At 58.9% G+C, this 15,592-nt stretch overlaps 2 protein-coding genes across 4 annotated transcripts in view; one reads left to right on the top strand and one right to left on the bottom strand.

Annotated features, from left to right (window-relative positions):
- The window catches only part of TNNC1 (troponin C1, slow skeletal and cardiac type), a 43,471-nt gene that overhangs the window by 1,388 nt on the left and 26,491 nt on the right, over window positions 1-15,592 (top strand). The window lies entirely within an intron of this gene.
- Window positions 2,200-15,592, bottom strand: part of NISCH (nischarin) — a 35,406-nt gene continuing 22,013 nt past the window's right edge. Inside the window, exons 14-21 of one of the 3 annotated variants that reach the window (XM_012771522.3) lie at window positions 11,682-11,806; window positions 10,513-10,562; window positions 7,888-9,285; window positions 5,643-6,057; window positions 4,988-5,144; window positions 4,429-4,557; window positions 3,746-3,907; window positions 2,200-3,419 (exon numbers count right to left, since the gene is read on the bottom strand). In XM_012771522.3, the coding sequence (XP_012626976.1) occupies window positions 2,809-3,419; window positions 3,746-3,907; window positions 4,429-4,557; window positions 4,988-5,144; window positions 5,643-6,057; window positions 7,888-9,285; window positions 10,513-10,562; window positions 11,682-11,806 (3,047 nt within the window). In that variant the 3' untranslated portion in view covers window positions 2,200-2,808. Of the gene's footprint in view, window positions 3,420-3,745; window positions 3,908-4,428; window positions 4,558-4,987; window positions 5,145-5,642; window positions 6,058-7,887; window positions 9,286-10,512; window positions 10,563-11,681; window positions 11,807-14,068; window positions 15,484-15,592 lie in introns of those variants that run through there. The other 2 variants (XM_012771523.3, XM_012771528.3) reach the window with 2 other exon arrangements.

Here is a 15,592-nt window from a genome sequence, read left to right as displayed (position 1 = left end):
ACGGGGCAGGCAGGCGGGACGGGGCGGGCAGTTGCCTTAAAAGCAGCGGGCCTGGCCAGCTCACCCCCACAGGAACCCGCCAGGATTTCCTCCTGTGTATCAGCAGCCTGCAGGCGGAAGGGAAGGCGCTGGCCACTGACCTCTGCATGGACGGCCTGGGCACTGTTCGGGGCTTCCTGGCCCAGGACCCTCTTCCTGGAATCATGGCTGGAAGCCTAAGACCACTGTTAGCCTTGGGACCTGGGGTCTATCAGAGGTTCTGAAGCAAATCCAAATGCAAATGCTAACAACTTGCTACCTCTCCTGAGAGCCAAGCACATTTCATCCAGGGATGCTGGGGATTTGGTCTGTCTGCCCCTGCCTCCACCTTTCCAACTTTCCAATTGCGAGCGCACTCACCGCGCTCTCTGCCAGGCGCCGAGCTGCCTGCCAGACCACATGCCCTCACCTGCCCTGGCCGCTCCCCAGCTGGTCCTGCCGCTGACCCCCCACACCCTCCGTGCACCCCTCCCTCCCTGGTCTGCCCTTCACCCAGCCGCCGCTGGCCCCCTGGCTCCCCACCGCACTCCGAACCCTCCCCACGCTGCAGCCTCTCAACTCGCCCCACCAATTCTGCTGCAGCCACTTGAGCCTCTTATTCCTTAAAAGCAAGCTCCCCAGCATAGCTGTTACCCCAGATTGTCACACACCAGCTCCTACTCATAGGTCCGGCATCGTCAAGGGCCACTGGCTCAGACGGTGTCCCTGATCCCAGGCTGCGGGGTCCCCCTGTACCTGGTTCCACCTCCTCGCAGCCAAGGCCGCCAGTGCTGCTGTGAAGCTATGAACTAAACTGACTTATTTACAATTTAGCTTAGTGATTAAATTAGCTTATAACTTAAAATTTAGCTTATAAATAAGCAAAAGTAGCTTATCTATCGGTGATTTTCCGTCCCTGCTGGAACATCACTGTGAGAGAGCGGGGACAGTGTCTGGCTGACACACAGCAGACACCCGACTCGGCGTGCAGCGCCGGTGAGTGCCGGCGGATACTTGTCCCTGTGCTGCTGAGGAGACAGGCTCAGAGGGGCTGGGCAGCTCGTCCAAGGCCGCTCAGCTAGTGAGTGTTTCAGATCCAATCGCAGGGCTGTCACCTGCAGAGCTGCCGCCACCACATGGCACAGCCTCCCCCAGTCGGTGCGGTGGGCCCAGGCTGGGGGCCTCAGTGTGCCCGACCTGCCTGGGCACGGTTGTCACTGCTCCCCAATTACAGATGGTGTGCAGGGGATGGAGGGAGGAAACAGCTGACCACAGAGCCAGGTGGCCATTTGTAAAAGGCCTCTGGTAAAAGCCTGGTTGGGGGAAGCTGGTAACCAGCCCCTCGTCCTCCTCCTCAGCATGCCCCATCCCCGCCAACCTGGGGGCCACTGGACTACCTTTGAGGTCTGGCTGGGAGGAGGGTTGCAAGTGGAGAGCCCCTCCCCTTGGCGACTCCTTCTACCCCTTTTCCTCCCCCTCCCGGTCCCTGAGGCAATGGGTCCCCAGGATCCCCACTCTGCTGGCACTGAGGGAAACTGGGGAGCAGGAGCAGGCCTGGGAGCTGCAGTGGCCACTCCCCACTTAACCTTCCACAACCCGCCTGGCCCAGGGGCCCTGAGGTTCCTCATTGGGCCAGGAGAGGCAAGAGGGGCTCAGGGGCCCCGCTCTGGGGTAGGAACAAGGGGAGGAAGGGTGGGGCACAGGGGCTGGGATGTAACTTCCTCTCCTCTGCCAATGCCCAGGGCCTCGTCCCCATAGGTCCCCCTGCTGCCATTCAAGGGCCATCTTGGGGACACCTCCTGGCCCCCCCAACAGCTATCACAGACTCCGGGCCTATCACAACAGACTGCAGCTCTGGGCGGGCTGGGCCCAGGTGTGACACTTGAGGCCTGCAGGCCCTAAGGAGGATGGCATGCCTGCACCCAGAGGGGCTGGGGTGTCGGGGCTCCTTGCGCTTCACACTGCTCCTGTTTGCCCCAGGCTCATGGTAGTCTCTGGATAGCACAGCCCTGTCTAGAGAGGTCCCCTGGCCTCCCCTGGTCCCAACAAGCATCTGGCCCCGGGAGGGCTACTGCTTCTTTCCTCCAACACCTGGCCCTCCTGTGTCTCAGGGAGGGCCCTGCCAACCATAACCGCTGAAGCCCTGCTGCAACCCCAGTCACCCATGAAACACAAGACGCAGACTGTCTCAAACTCTGCTTTATTGGGAGGGAGAATATAGGCAACAGGGATCACATCTGGTGCTGGCAGCTCTAGGTCCCCTGCTCCCACCCCTCCTGGCCCAAGGCTGGGGGGTTCCTGTCCCTGGGGGGCTTTCCCACTCGTCTGGACCAGGGGAGGTCTCCACTCTGAAACAGCACAGGGGCGGGAGCTTCCGATGTGCACTCTGCCACCAGCTTTGTGATTAGCAGCAAAATACCCACAACGACAGCGACAGCAACAAAGGACTGGACTGGACACTTCAGGAGAACGTGTAAAAGAGTAAATCAGACCTACAGCGCCACGTGCTAACGACGGTCCCACGACAAAAGACACAACACTGGTGTACTCAGCCACGCTATGCCAGGGCAGGCGACACACCCCGGGAGCGGCCGGCACACGCACACATGGCCCTGGAAGGGCCTGGCGTTAGGATTAACTGCACACACACCTTCACATTCTGTGGGTACAGTCAAATCAAGGTACCAAAAGGGAGGAGAAAACATTTTTTAGAGAACAAAAAAGCACGCTTCCCTGCCGCTGCTGGCGCCAGGCCGCAGGTGGCAGGTGGCGAGGGCTGGCCGGGCCGGGCTAGCCGGTGAGCTCCACAGGTAGCTCGCGGCCGCACAGCGCCTCCCACTGGCGGGCCAGCAGCGAGATGAGCTTCTCTCGGCTCTCAGCGCTGGGGACAAATACCTGCCACTGGATCTCACAGCCCTGGCCAGCCCCGGCTGGGCCACCTGGCACCTCCCCAAAGTGGTCCAGGGTGACATTGCCCATGAGGTCGTGACCCTGCACGTCATCAAAGACGAGGGTGAGGGCCTGCGGGTAGGGCTGGTAGCCCATGAGCACTCGGTCCAGGTCTCGGACACGGCGGCCATCGTCCAGCCGGTACCTGTCTCTCTGTGGAGGCTCTTTGGCGAACTCGGGCAGCGGGTAGTGGACGTAGTCCTCGTCCAGGAGAAAGATCTCGGCGCTGGTGAGCAGCAGTGTCTTGGGGCGCAGCGGGCCCCGGCAGCGCCCAGGCGGTGGCATGCCCACCTGGAAGGCTTGCACGTACAGCAGGATGTTGAGGGCTGGGGCCTTCTCTGGGTCAGCCAACCTCTGGGCCACAGTGAAGGTCAGGTCCCCAATCTCCTCCTCACTAGGGTAGGTGAACTTGACACGGCTTGAGTGGATCAGCTCGTAGTTCTCCATCTTTCCTATAGAGAGATGCCACAGGGCTGTAGCCTGGAACTGGCTCACGGTGCAACTAGAAGCCAGTGGTCGCAAGCCACTCAGATACCTGGCCTGAGGGAGGCAAGAGAGGGTGCTCCAAGCCCCACGCTCGGCCAGAGCCCTGCATGACAGCAGCCCAGAGCAGACGTGGACATGTGTCTGCCAGGTGGCTGGGGGGTTACTGGGAGGGAGATGGCTGTGGAAAAGCCCAACATAAAACCCTACCCGCTAAGCAGGAAAAAAGAGGGACAGAAGTGGAAAGGCACTCAGGGCCATCACGTCCGCTGCAGCCTGTGCTGGACAGGGGTACCTGTGGTCTTGTTCCCAAACTCAGAGTAGAAGTCCTTGTCAACAGGCTCAGGCGAGGGTGTGCGTTCCAGCGAGGAAAGCACAACCATGAGGTGCTGGAGGAAGCAGTGCGTCAGGTAGCTGTCACGCGTCAGGCATGTGACCACCTGTACCGGGGAGGAGCCTGCGACAGAAGGGGCTGGTCATGGTCACAGGCCCCCCCCCACCGGCCCTGCCCCACCCAGAGCCACCTCTAGTCCCTAGCAAGTCTCAGCCTAGACCTGAAGCCCAGAAAGCCAGGACCAAGAGGGCCCACGTGGGAAAGCATCACGGGCCGGGGAGGGCAGCCATTTCTCAGGCCGGAAGGGCTGAGATATTTTTCTGGAAATGGATACAGAAGCATTAGGGAAAGAGTTTAGCTTTCTCTCTTCAGGAAGTGTGAGTCAGAAACATCCTGCCCCTGAGCCCAGGGCCCACTCTGCTGTCCGGGCTGGCGCTTGCCGCACGGCCCGCCTCCTGCCCTGGGCCCTGGGCACGAGTTCTGCACCCTCAGCAGTTCCTGAGGCTGCTTCCCCCCGCCCCGGGCAACTGACTCCCGAGCAGAGATAACTCTGCCTGTGATAACACACCCGCTAGGGAAGGTGGAAGCCCACTGGTGACACTGGCCTTCACCCGAAACAGGACAAAGCACAGCGGGTCACTCACCCGTCAGCCGGAAATACTGGTCAAAAAGCCCAACGTTGACTGACTGCAGGTCGCTGAGTTTCAGAACAAAACACTGGGAGATGTGGAAGGGACTGTTATTGTAGTCGGTGTTTTTCTGATGCCAGAAATCTGTGATGGCGAGAAAGGGACCAAGTGGGGTGGCGGCCGTGGCAGGCGAGCACAAGGGACCCCGGTGCGCAGCATGCCCAGCAGGGACAGATCCGCCAGCCTGGCCTGGTGAAGCCTGGTGAGGCGCCGCCACTGCGTCCGCGTACCAGATTCCCACCGAGGCCCTGAGGGGCAGAGGCTGCCCAGCCCTTCGTCACGGCCAGTCCCCAAGCGCTGGGTCCTGGCTTGGCGCGTTCACACTGGTCTTAGGTCCCTCATGACAACCCCAGGAGGGAGGTGCCGTTGTTATCTGTTCCTCAGACAAGGAATCTCAGCCCACTGCAGCCAAGTCACTGCTGCCCGAGGCCACACAGCCGGCTCCATACACAGCCCCAGGCTGCCCTGGGCATGTGCTCCAAGCTCCCGAGTGCCAGCAGGCCCTAGCGCCTACCCTGCAGCGGCTCTGAGAAGTAGCGGCGGAGGCCGTCGTGTAGCACAAAGTACACAGCCTTGGTGGAGAGCAACACGCAGGCAGTCACCTCCAGCCCTGGCGTCTGGTAGAACACCACTGAGGACCACATGAGGTGCCTCAGTTCCTCGTTTTCGACCTGGAGAGAGATGGGCTAGGTTTGGGTCTGTAGGAGAGCAGGGCCAGGCAGGACACATGTTCTGTTCTCCTAGACCTTGCATGAAGCCAGACCCCAGCAGGGGAGCTCCCCCTAGCACTACCTCTGTCAGCCCCACCGCCCTGATGACCGGCACGTCCCAGGAGCATGCCCACGGCCGCAGCCAGGAGACGCGGGAAGCTCATCTCATCAACACGTCTCTAAACCCAGAAGTAGAAAGGAAGTGAGGGGTGGGAGATGGGTATGGGGTAGGTACGCCTGGGGCCAGAGGCTGCACGGGGAAGCAGGGGCAGAGGACAACTGGCTGGGGTAGGGGTGCAGCTCAGAGCCTCCCTATGTCCTCAAAGATGTGAGAAGCTAAGCTGGGGACCACATGACATGAGAGAAGTCCAGAGACCTGAGGCTGACCCGAAGGCAAGCCTGGCCTCTCCCTCAGTACCAACGGGTGCCACAGCCAGCAAGAGCAGCCCAGGCCACTACCTCGGCAATGCTGCTGTGGAAGAGCTCGATGATGGCGCTCCCACGCAGGCTGGCGATGTGCCGGAGGGACGGGCAGGCAGGCAGGTGCGAGGGGATCTGATTCTCCTCCGAGGCGGACTGGATCAGGTGCTCGCTTGGATACTGGGTGGGGACCTCAACTTGCGCCGGGACCTCAACTTGTGCCGGGGCCTCAGCTAGGGCTGAAGCTGGGGCTGTGGTCTCCACTGGGGCCTCTTCTGGGACCGAAGCTGGAACTGAGGTCTCGGCTGGGGCTGGACCTGGGGCATCTGTCGGAGCCGGAGTCTTTGCTGGGCTTGGGGCAGAGGCTGCTGCCAGGGCTGGACCTGGAACCTCTGCTGGGGCTGGAGCTGGAGCCTCTGCTGGGGCCTCCTGGGGATGCTGGTCATTGCTGCATCTCCCAATCCCCCCCAAAACACCAAATTAACAAGTGGACCCCAAATGGAGATTTACCTTGTATGTGCAACCTCAGATTGCGAGGGGTATATGTGCACTACACACCACCTATGGGTCACCTGGAACTTCCCCACCTGGTTCTCGAGAGGACAAAATGGCAGGGGGACAGTGTCCAGGCCTTTGCTCTTGGAAGGAAGGTTGGCAAGTGGGGGCAGAGCAGGCCATCTGGCCCCCCAGGGTTGAGCTGGCCAGACACATATGGCAGAGGCTCTTTGGACTGAAAACTCATTTTGAGAAGGTTAGCAGCTGTCAGAATTGCCATTCCAGGGCTCAGAGTGCCAACTAAGGTGCCCAGGGTACATGTGGAGGGGAGAAGCAAAAACTCAAACTGCCCCTCAGTTTGCCTCTGGGGCATCCTCAGGTGGCCCAGGCTCTCACCCACCCAGCCACCACTGTACATGGCCACACTGGTCCATTCCAGACACCGACACGAGACCAAATGATGCTCAGAACCTGAAAGCTCACGGAGGTTAAGGGGTTCCCTGAACACATCTCACATAGCCACGCCTGTGCCAAAGCGGGGTCCTCTGGATGTCATCCTCATAACTGGACCCAGCCCAGCTGTTGAGAGATCCCTGCAGCTCTGGCCTTGCACTTGGCCAAAAACCCCAAGAAGCCTCTGGATTGTCCTCCTGCCCTCCTGGAAATGGCAGGGGTGCATCTGCTGGGGAAAGCGGGGCACCTGTTTCTGCATACGGTCTTCACTGTAGGCAGGTTCCAGCCCAGCTTGGGGGTGGCAGGGAAACAGAGATGAGGTACCCAGCACCTGAAGCCTCAGCATAGGTGAGAGGAGATGAGGAGACAGCCAGGCAGGGCCACCTGTGGCACGAGCCGCTCTGCAGCACCTGGAGGCACTGGGGGCTCTTGAGCCGGGCATGAGAGGGGCACCAGACTCAGCTCCTGGCCTCAGAAAGAGGCCAGGAGCCCTCTGGGAGCATCATTTGGGTTGGGGGCTGGTTGGAGGCAGAAGACAGACCCCATGAGATGCTGAGGAGAGGCGGGGTGAGGACAGGATCTCCACTGTCTACCAGGATGGATGGAAGAGAACGTGAGTTAGACTGCGTCCCAGGGGACAGGAGGGCAGACAAATGAAAGGATTTCTTCCCCAGTTTGGGAAGCCCCTGCATATCTGAAGCCAGGAAGCCAGCGACAGGAGGCAGCGTCATCCATATGGGCACAAGGTCCCTGTCAAGCCCCAGGTAGGGGTACGCTGTGGGAGCCCCTCAGAGGTCCTTCTACAACCCCACCCCCAGGCAGTCCTGAGGGAGGGAGTCCAGGGGAAGCCAAGCAGGGCGGGTGGGGGGTAAGGAAGAACGGGAGACAGGGCTGCCATTCCTTCCTGCTCTGGACCTCAGTCTCCCCTAGAAGAAAGTGGCTTGGGATGAGATGACGCACCCAGATCAGACACTCAGACCTTGCCTGGGTCCAGTGGAGCAGGGTGGCAGCTCTCCCGGCCTCAGTGTGCTGCAGCCTACGACCCTCCCACTCACAGGTGGGGGCAGCCCCCTTGGCCCACCACACCTGGGTGGCAGGAGCCTGCGCCAGCCTGTTTTGTGAGAGGACAGCTTTCCTCTTCTACAGCACCAGGAGATAAGGAACAGCCCACACCCAGCCTGAGGCAGTGATGCTGAGGACAGGCGGGAACTGAGGAAAGGGAGAGTGGCCCGGCAAGAGCAGGCCCAAGCCCGGCCCACCACCAACTGCTGCTGCTCAGAGATCACAACATGCCAGCCCATGCCCCTGTGCCCCCAAGAGCCGTGCTTGGTCTCACCTGGCCCTGCCTTTGGCAGGCTGGCCATCTGTGAGGGGACTCTGGGGGCTGGCCCCAGTTGCAGGGGTCTTGGCGATGACCACGGTCTTCAGGTCCTGCAGTGAGGCCCGCAGCTGGTTGTAGATGCGCAGGAAGTGGAACTTCTCATGGGGCAGGACGAAGATGGCAGTGACAAAGCGGTAGCCCACGAGCAGCTCGAGCACGTGGCCATCAGCAAAGGCGCCCCGAGGCTGGGTGCAGCTGCGTGTGGGGTCTAGCAGCACGGTGGAGAGGGGCACACGACTGAGCTTGAAGCTGTTGCGATTGCGACAGTTGTGGGTGCCACGGTTGGGCATGGGGTTGAAGTCAGCCTTGATGACATTGAGATGCTGAGGCGTAAGCAGTAGCCAATAGGGGATGGCGGCAGACTTGACAGCCTCAGACGGCGCACAGCAGGAGCGCCGCACGGCTGAGCAGAGCGTGCAGCTGGCCCACTCGATGTTGCCCGAGTAGTCCCCGGCAGCCGTCTGCACCATGCGCTTGTCGCTGTAGACCAGGTAGACGGGGAAGCAGCCCTGGCTGCGCTCCTGGCAGCCGCCGGCCACCTTATAGAAGGTGAGCAGCTGGCGCAGGAACTCCTGCAGGCTGGTGTGACTGCCGTAGAGGATGGGGCTGCAGAGCATGGCCATGTGCTGTGGCGCGAAGCACGAGCGCAGGTCCACGTGGAACTCGTGCAGGTTGGCGGCGTCCGAGATGATGAAGAGCGTGTTCTCGCTGTGTCGCACCTTGAGCACCAGGCACAGCTCCGGCATGAGGAAGCCGAACTCGGTGAGGTCGCCGTGCGGGAAGCAGAAGACGAAGCGCAGGGATGAGAGGATGTGCTGGCTGCTGCCCCGAGACTCCTGGTGGGGGATCTCGAAGACGGCAATGCCGAAGTCAGTGAGCACGAGGCAGGCGGCAAACTGGCGGATGCTGCCCTGCACGTGGATCAGGAAGCACCACAGCACCTTGAGGATGCGGATGTGCTCCAGCAGGAAGTCCTCGTCTGCGCCCAGGGCCCACTCTAGAGCCAGGCGCTCCTCCTCAGCCTCCTCCTCCTCCTCCTCCTCCTCCCCATGGCCTCCTTCCTCCTCTTCCTCCATGTCCGGGGGCCCCATCTCAAAGTAGCGGTTCTCAGCAACATCCTCTTCCTCGTCTGCATCGTCATCCTCCTCGCCTTGTTCGCCCTGGCCCTCCTCCCGCTGGTTGGCAGCCTCGATCCAGGCGGGCAGCTGCCGCTCGATGGCCTGCCGGATCAGCGTGCTCAGGCGCTGGATGAAGTCCTGGTTGGTGGCAGTGTAGCCAATGCAGGTAAAAGGCAGGAAGATGATCTGGCCAGACCCGGGTACCACCTGGACCTCTGGCTCTGCATGCTCTGGGCTGTGTGGGAGAGGCCAGCTAAGTGACGGGCTGGGTGGGGACACCTGTCTCCCACATCCAGAGCCTGTTGCTGTACCGTGGCCCAGGGGAACCAACCCATGGGTCTCCAAAGCCTTCTATACAACCAAGCCTACTCTGAGACAAGGGCCCTGGTAGGGAGCCACAGTGCTGACTGCTGGCAGGCTGAGGTCCCATGCTTCCAGGGGCTTGGGCCGCAGACACTCAGTATAGTTCTGCCCTGGCTTGGGAACCTCTTCCTGTGACCCTGGGGAGGGTGACAGGAGAGTGCTGTGGAGTGCTGGGGATGGATGAGGACTCTGCAAACCGTCCCAATGTCATACTGCCCAAACACACTGGTTCCACGACAGAAGCGCCCCCACAAAGATTTCTCAGCCATTTGGACACTGCCATAAACCCCCGAGGAGTACTCTAGGGCAGGAACCCACTTGCTGATTAAGGTTCCCCAGGCGTACCCAGTGGCCTTCAGGGCAGGGAAGTGGGCTGGGGTGGGTCTTAGGACCTTGGCATTTAAATTCTAGCTTCTTGGCCACTGCAGCCCTTGCATGTAGGATGAGAGTTAGGAAACTTCTGTAAAGGCTCAGAAAGTATTTCAGGATTTGTGGGCCGCCCTTATGCACACAATCTTTTCTAAATGGCCCTTTAAGAATGTAACTGTTGGCTGGGTGCGGTGGCTCACACCTATAATCCTAGCATTCTGGGAGGCCAAGGCAGGATTGCTTGAGCTCAGGAGTTCGAGACCAGCCTGAGAAACAATGAGACCCCGTCTCTATTAAAAATAGAAAAATTAGCAGGGTATCATGGCCCACACCTGTAGTCCCAGCTACTTTGGAGACTGAGGCAGGAGGATTGCGTGAGCCCAGGAGTTTGAGGCTGCAGTGAGCTATGATGACACCACTGCACTCTACCTAGGGCAACAGAGGGAGACTCTGTCTTAAGAAAGAAAAGAAAAAAGAACATAACTGTCATTCTGAGCTCACAGACTGTGCAAAACAGGCTGTGGATCTGCCAATCCCTATTGTAAGATAACATGCATCAGGCGGAGTTTGGGGATTAGAACTTGGAAATAGACTAGAGAGTCCGTCTCATCTGTGTTTATTTAAAGGAAGAAATAGTACTGTGAACAGACTGGTTACAACGAGCCCACAGCTGCGCATGTGCAGGAGGCCCTGCAGTCAGGCCCAGAGTGCCTCCCAGCCTCTTCCTTACCTTGCACCGCCAACAGCTCCTGGCACACCCCTTAACTCGTCAGAAGCCGCCTGACGGAGAAGGAACACAGTCAGCCCCCACCTGCTGCAGCCCGCCCGGCACTTACTAGGTGCCAGACCCTGAGCCAGGCACCTGCCCCCTCCCTTACGCCCTAAGGAGGCACCTCAGCACTCCCACGCTGCACGTTATCCTGCCCGTACGCAGCAGGGCCGGGATTCCCGCCTGTCTGCCTGGCTACAGCCCACACTCCCTGCCCAGCACCAGGGTCTCTCACCACTCTCCAGGGATGTGGTGTCCAAGGGTCCAGGTGGACAGGCTCCCAATTTGGTCCAGCTATAGCTGGCCAGCAGGGGACACGCTGAGTAGGGGCAGTGTAGCCCTGACACAGCCCAACAGTCCCTGTGTACTGGGGAAGACCTAGGGCTTGGGAACCCATGGCTGTGTGACCCAGGGGAGGGTGACAGGAGAGTGCTATGGAGTACTGGGGACAGACGAGGACTCTGCAAACTGCCCCAGTGTCACACGGCCATGACCTCGTGCTGCTGCAGAGCTGGGGCTGGAGGGAAGCCCAGGGACTTAAACACACTCCCAAGCACACAGCAAATGGGCCACTCCTGCCTTCCTGCTTTCTCTTCCCACAGCACAGGGAAGGGCTCTGGGACCCTCAGCAGCAGCCACAGAGGAGGTACTGGAGTCACACTGTGTCCCAGACCATTATGGTGACATTCGGCAGAAAGGCCCCAGGGGGGCCACATAGTAGAGCAGAAACTTCCTGAAGGGGAACCCCCTCCACAAGGACATTCAGAATGCCTTCCCCAGGGGAGTCTGCTTAGGGGGACTCAAGGGTCATCTGACCTCTGCCTGCCCCCAGGGCCCAGTGAGAGAACTGCCTGTTCCCATCAACAGGGAGAGAGAGAAGAGAAGAGAGAGAAGAGGCAGTGGCAGTGAGGGAGGGAGGGAGGGTTGAGCACAAACCCTTAACTGCTGCATTTGTCAAGAAGACTCAACTAGGGACACGTCCAAGAGAAAGACTGCATGGGCAGAGTACACCAAACCCTGGAAGCATCTGCTGCAGCTCTGGCCAGGCCACTTCCCACCGCAGACTACTTCAGGCAGGAGAGTTGGTCTGGAGAGGTTAACGGTCCCCAGAAGCAGGAGGAGGGCATTACCTGTCCTGCAGGGATCGACTCCAAGGAATCAGAGCATCCCCGGGCAATGGGCCGGTCCTCGGGAGTCAGACTGTCGGTGGACGAGAGGCTGCTGGCCAGGGCCTCCTCCTGCACGAACATGATTCCTGGAGAGACCAGGGCGGGCAGGTGGGGTGGGCGGAGGGGAGGGGAGAGCAGCTGTTCAAGAAACGGGGCTGGGCCCCTAGGCCTACTGGTGTAGCTGGGGGCTAGCCAGACCCCCAAACCTAACTACAGGGTATAGAAGGAAATGTTAAAACAAAAATCTCAAAAAACCTCAAGAAAGAGCAACTACTGCTTATCTAATCTCAGGGTAGGGAGAGGCTTTCTGAGCATAAATGTAACAGAAGGAAGACTACCTAAAAATTAAAATTATCTATAGACAAACTTTTTAATAACCAAGACAAGTTAAAATCAAATGAAATGAGAAAAAAGTGCTTGCAATATTTGACAGATGCATGTATCTATGGTCTATAAAAAGCTCTTACAGATTACAAAAATGGGGGAAGCCTAGAAACCCCATTAAGAGACTGCAAAGAAGGTGAATAGACATTCCACAGAAGAAAAGCCAACAGATAAAACATGAAAAAAACGCTCACCCAAACAGGTACACAAAGAAAGGCAAGTTGAAACAAAAGACTAGTTTTGTGTCTCACTTTGGCGAAAGTAGGACTGACCGCAACCTGCCCGGCCTCACCGGGCAGAGGGGGACGCCAGGGCGCGAGCTGGCCCATCCATCGGGAGAGCCGTTGGGTGATACGTCCAGCAAGAGTCTAAACCGTGTTTACTCCTGGAGAATTTCCCCAATGACATGTTACCCCATCCCCAGACCTGACATCTCTGCAGGGCTCACAGATACGTGCAGACTGTGTCCTCTAGGGCTGCTGAGCACAGGCCGAGCCTGTGCCCAAAGGCCATCCCCACTGACCCGCCCCGGAGCCACCTCCATGGACAGCGGCTCTCCCGTGCGCTCTGGAAACGCGTGGTGTCGTCAAACCCTGCTAAGGCTGTTTAATGAATATAGCCTATTAATTTCCAGATGGGCTGAGGGAAAAGCCTTTTGTTAACATGTTCCTAACCACAGCTAGCGGTGTGAACACTGGGCGTCGGCCCCCAGTTTCGCCGAGGTCTGCAGGAGTCCTGAGCACGCCCGCACGGCCTGGTTCACCACCAGTTGCCATGGCCCAATGCAATGACCCTGCGCGCCCTGCAGGTCATGAGACATTTGTCCAGCTCAGCTGCTGCCCAGCACAGGACAACTCACACAGCCCAGGTCCTCTGCCTGTGGACTCAGGAGGCAGGCGGCCCACGCCCGGCACCCTACAAAGTGAAGCAGCGGGCGCCACGCACACAGGCAGGTCGGCAAGCACACGGCCACGCACATAGGCACGCCCCCACCCCTTCCAGGCTTCTGCCTACGCTGCGGTTCCCTGCTGGAATCTCCCTTCCCCACCAACACGTCAAATGAGATTCACCTCAGACGCCACCTCCATTGCAGACTTTCTCTGTTCTACATTCTACAAATGGCCCAGCCCTCCTGCCCTGTGCTCCCTTGGGCATACAGTTCATCTTCCTAGTGGCTCCAAGTTCTTCAAGGGCCCTGTCTTAGTCATCTTAGGCCCCCCTCAATATGGATGGGAATGGGAAGCCCTTACTGACCATGTTTGTGGGGCTAAGAGCAGTGCTAAGCGCCCCCCCAGCATAAGCTCATGCATGCCTCTCATTATTTATTTACCACATTTCATCAAATCTAAGATGCAGGGATGTGGTGCCATCTTCGTCTTAGCAGAAGGTGTCCACAGGCTGCCCAGGATTCCATCACGAACACCAGCTGGCTGACAGCAACTTTGAGACGCCACTGACTCAAAGACGCATCTCAATTTCAGAAGTCACAAGGTGGAAATGGGTGCATCTTAGAATCGATGAAGTAGGGTGTATCCAATTTAGAGTTGAGAAGACAGCTTCAGAGAGGCTACAAGTTGCTTGAGGCGACATGGCCAGGAAGTTGGGATGCAAACTCGGCTGGCTGCCCCGTGCCTGCTCCTAACCATCTCTCCACATAGCCTTCTCTCAGCTGTGGGCCTGGCTGGGAATCAACTCCGGCATTTTGCCTGTCAGCTCCTGCGGCATGACAGCTGGCTAACCGCGCCCGTGACCACCAGAGGCCAGGTGTTTTTGTCAGTGCCCACTTTGGGCAAGCCCTGAGCACCTAGTTCCTCTGCAAGCAGGTGCCCTTATATAGAACCAGGCTAGGAGCAACAGGTCATCGGTTAGCAAAGCTGCTCCCACGTGGGAGAAACCCCTGCCCATCTAGGCAGGATCCAGTGACACATGGCTGAACAAAACACGTGTGGATGCCTCCACATTAATGAGAAAAAACCAACATTTTCTTGTCTCTACCCACCCAAGCCCTATTTGCACACGAAGAAATGTGGAGAGGGACAGTCTGTCCACTTCCTTCTTGGATCATGGCCTGTACAAACAAGTGGTCAGAAGGGGCGACTCAGCAGATGCAACAGGGGACATCAGGAGAGTCCTCAATACGGGTCCGGCCTTTGTTGTTTCTCACCAAAAGGAAAGAGATGTGCACGCACACAGAGACATCCAGTACGGTTTTATTTACAAGAGGTGCAAATCCGGAGACAGCGTCTAGAAGTCCAATGACTAGGGAGGGGACAGACGACAGAGCACCACTCTGTGGAGTGTCCCCAGGGCATGGAGGGCACCGAGGAAGGGGGAGCTGAGGCTGGTGCTGAAGCTTCCCCGTCAGAGCAGGGGCTGCCTGCAGCCGCAGACTCAGGGAGTCCTCACCCCGCCCGCCAGGGCCTGCGCCTGGCCGGCTGGGCCTCTGCTTGCTCCTTCACTCACTCGCTCACCAGCACATGCTGAGGGAACCCTGCATCCCTGGCCCCGAGGACCAGATGCATCTCCCTGACCCCAGAAGCCTACTGTCCCATGGCTCCCCAACGGGCTTGCCAGTGCTGTGGGGCTGCAGAGGGGCGCTTGGCCCAGCACAGGAGGCAGGTCAGGGAAGCTTCCTCACAGCAACACAGCCCTCCCCAGCTTTTATGTAAAAGAATACAACCAAAAATTCCCAGTCAAGGTTTGACAAAAACCTGGGTACCTGTAATCCCAACACTCTGGGAGGCTGAGGCAGGAGTATCGCTTGAGCCAGGAGTTTGAGACCAGCCTGGGCAACATAGCGAGACCCCATCTCTACAAAAAATTAATAATTAAAAAAGAGCTTGGCGAAAGCAAAACGGGCAGTCGCTCTGGCACCTAACCCACTGTTCCACGCTCATGAATTCTCTTCTGCATCTCACGGTCAACCGTGGCATGTTGCTTGGCGTCAGGCCTCTGCTTTTACATGAGCACTTCTCCCCTTCCTGCCCAGCCCTCTCCCTGCTAGGACGGCTGCAGGGCATCTGCCCACCGCCGACTCTCCCTCTCCTCCGGCAGCGGAGCGCCAGCCCGTGTTCTGGCAGCAGCGAGCATCTCACCTCCCCGTGCCCAGTACTGTATCCCTCTAAGAGAAAACCCCACCAGCAGGATGACCAGGTCAAGGGGAAGGAATGTTTTTCTGGCTCGTAAAACATAGGGACAACTGTTTTCCCAAGACCTCACACCAAGTTCTGCGTCTCCAGGAGCCTGGGCAGGCAGCATTCTTCCCTGCGTGTCCTGAGCCTGGGCTCCACTTGGGACGGCACACCCTCCCCTCTTCCGTGGGGCCGGGCCAGCAGACACGCTCATGGGACCTGCTTCACTCACTCATCTCCGAGGGTGCCTGGGTTCAGAGGTGAAAGCCCTTTGAAAACGCTCAGACAGTGGGCAGGTAAAAAGGACTGGTCTTCCATGAGTCCACGGGAACACACAGCCCATCTTGGCCCCACAAA

Source organism: Microcebus murinus, chromosome 1 (assembly GCF_040939455.1).
Source record: "Microcebus murinus isolate Inina chromosome 1, M.murinus_Inina_mat1.0, whole genome shotgun sequence".
In the NCBI taxonomy this organism is placed as follows: domain Eukaryota; kingdom Metazoa; phylum Chordata; class Mammalia; order Primates; family Cheirogaleidae; genus Microcebus; species Microcebus murinus.
Note: the sequence above shows the minus strand (reverse complement) of the source record. Positions and strands in the feature narration are given on the sequence as shown.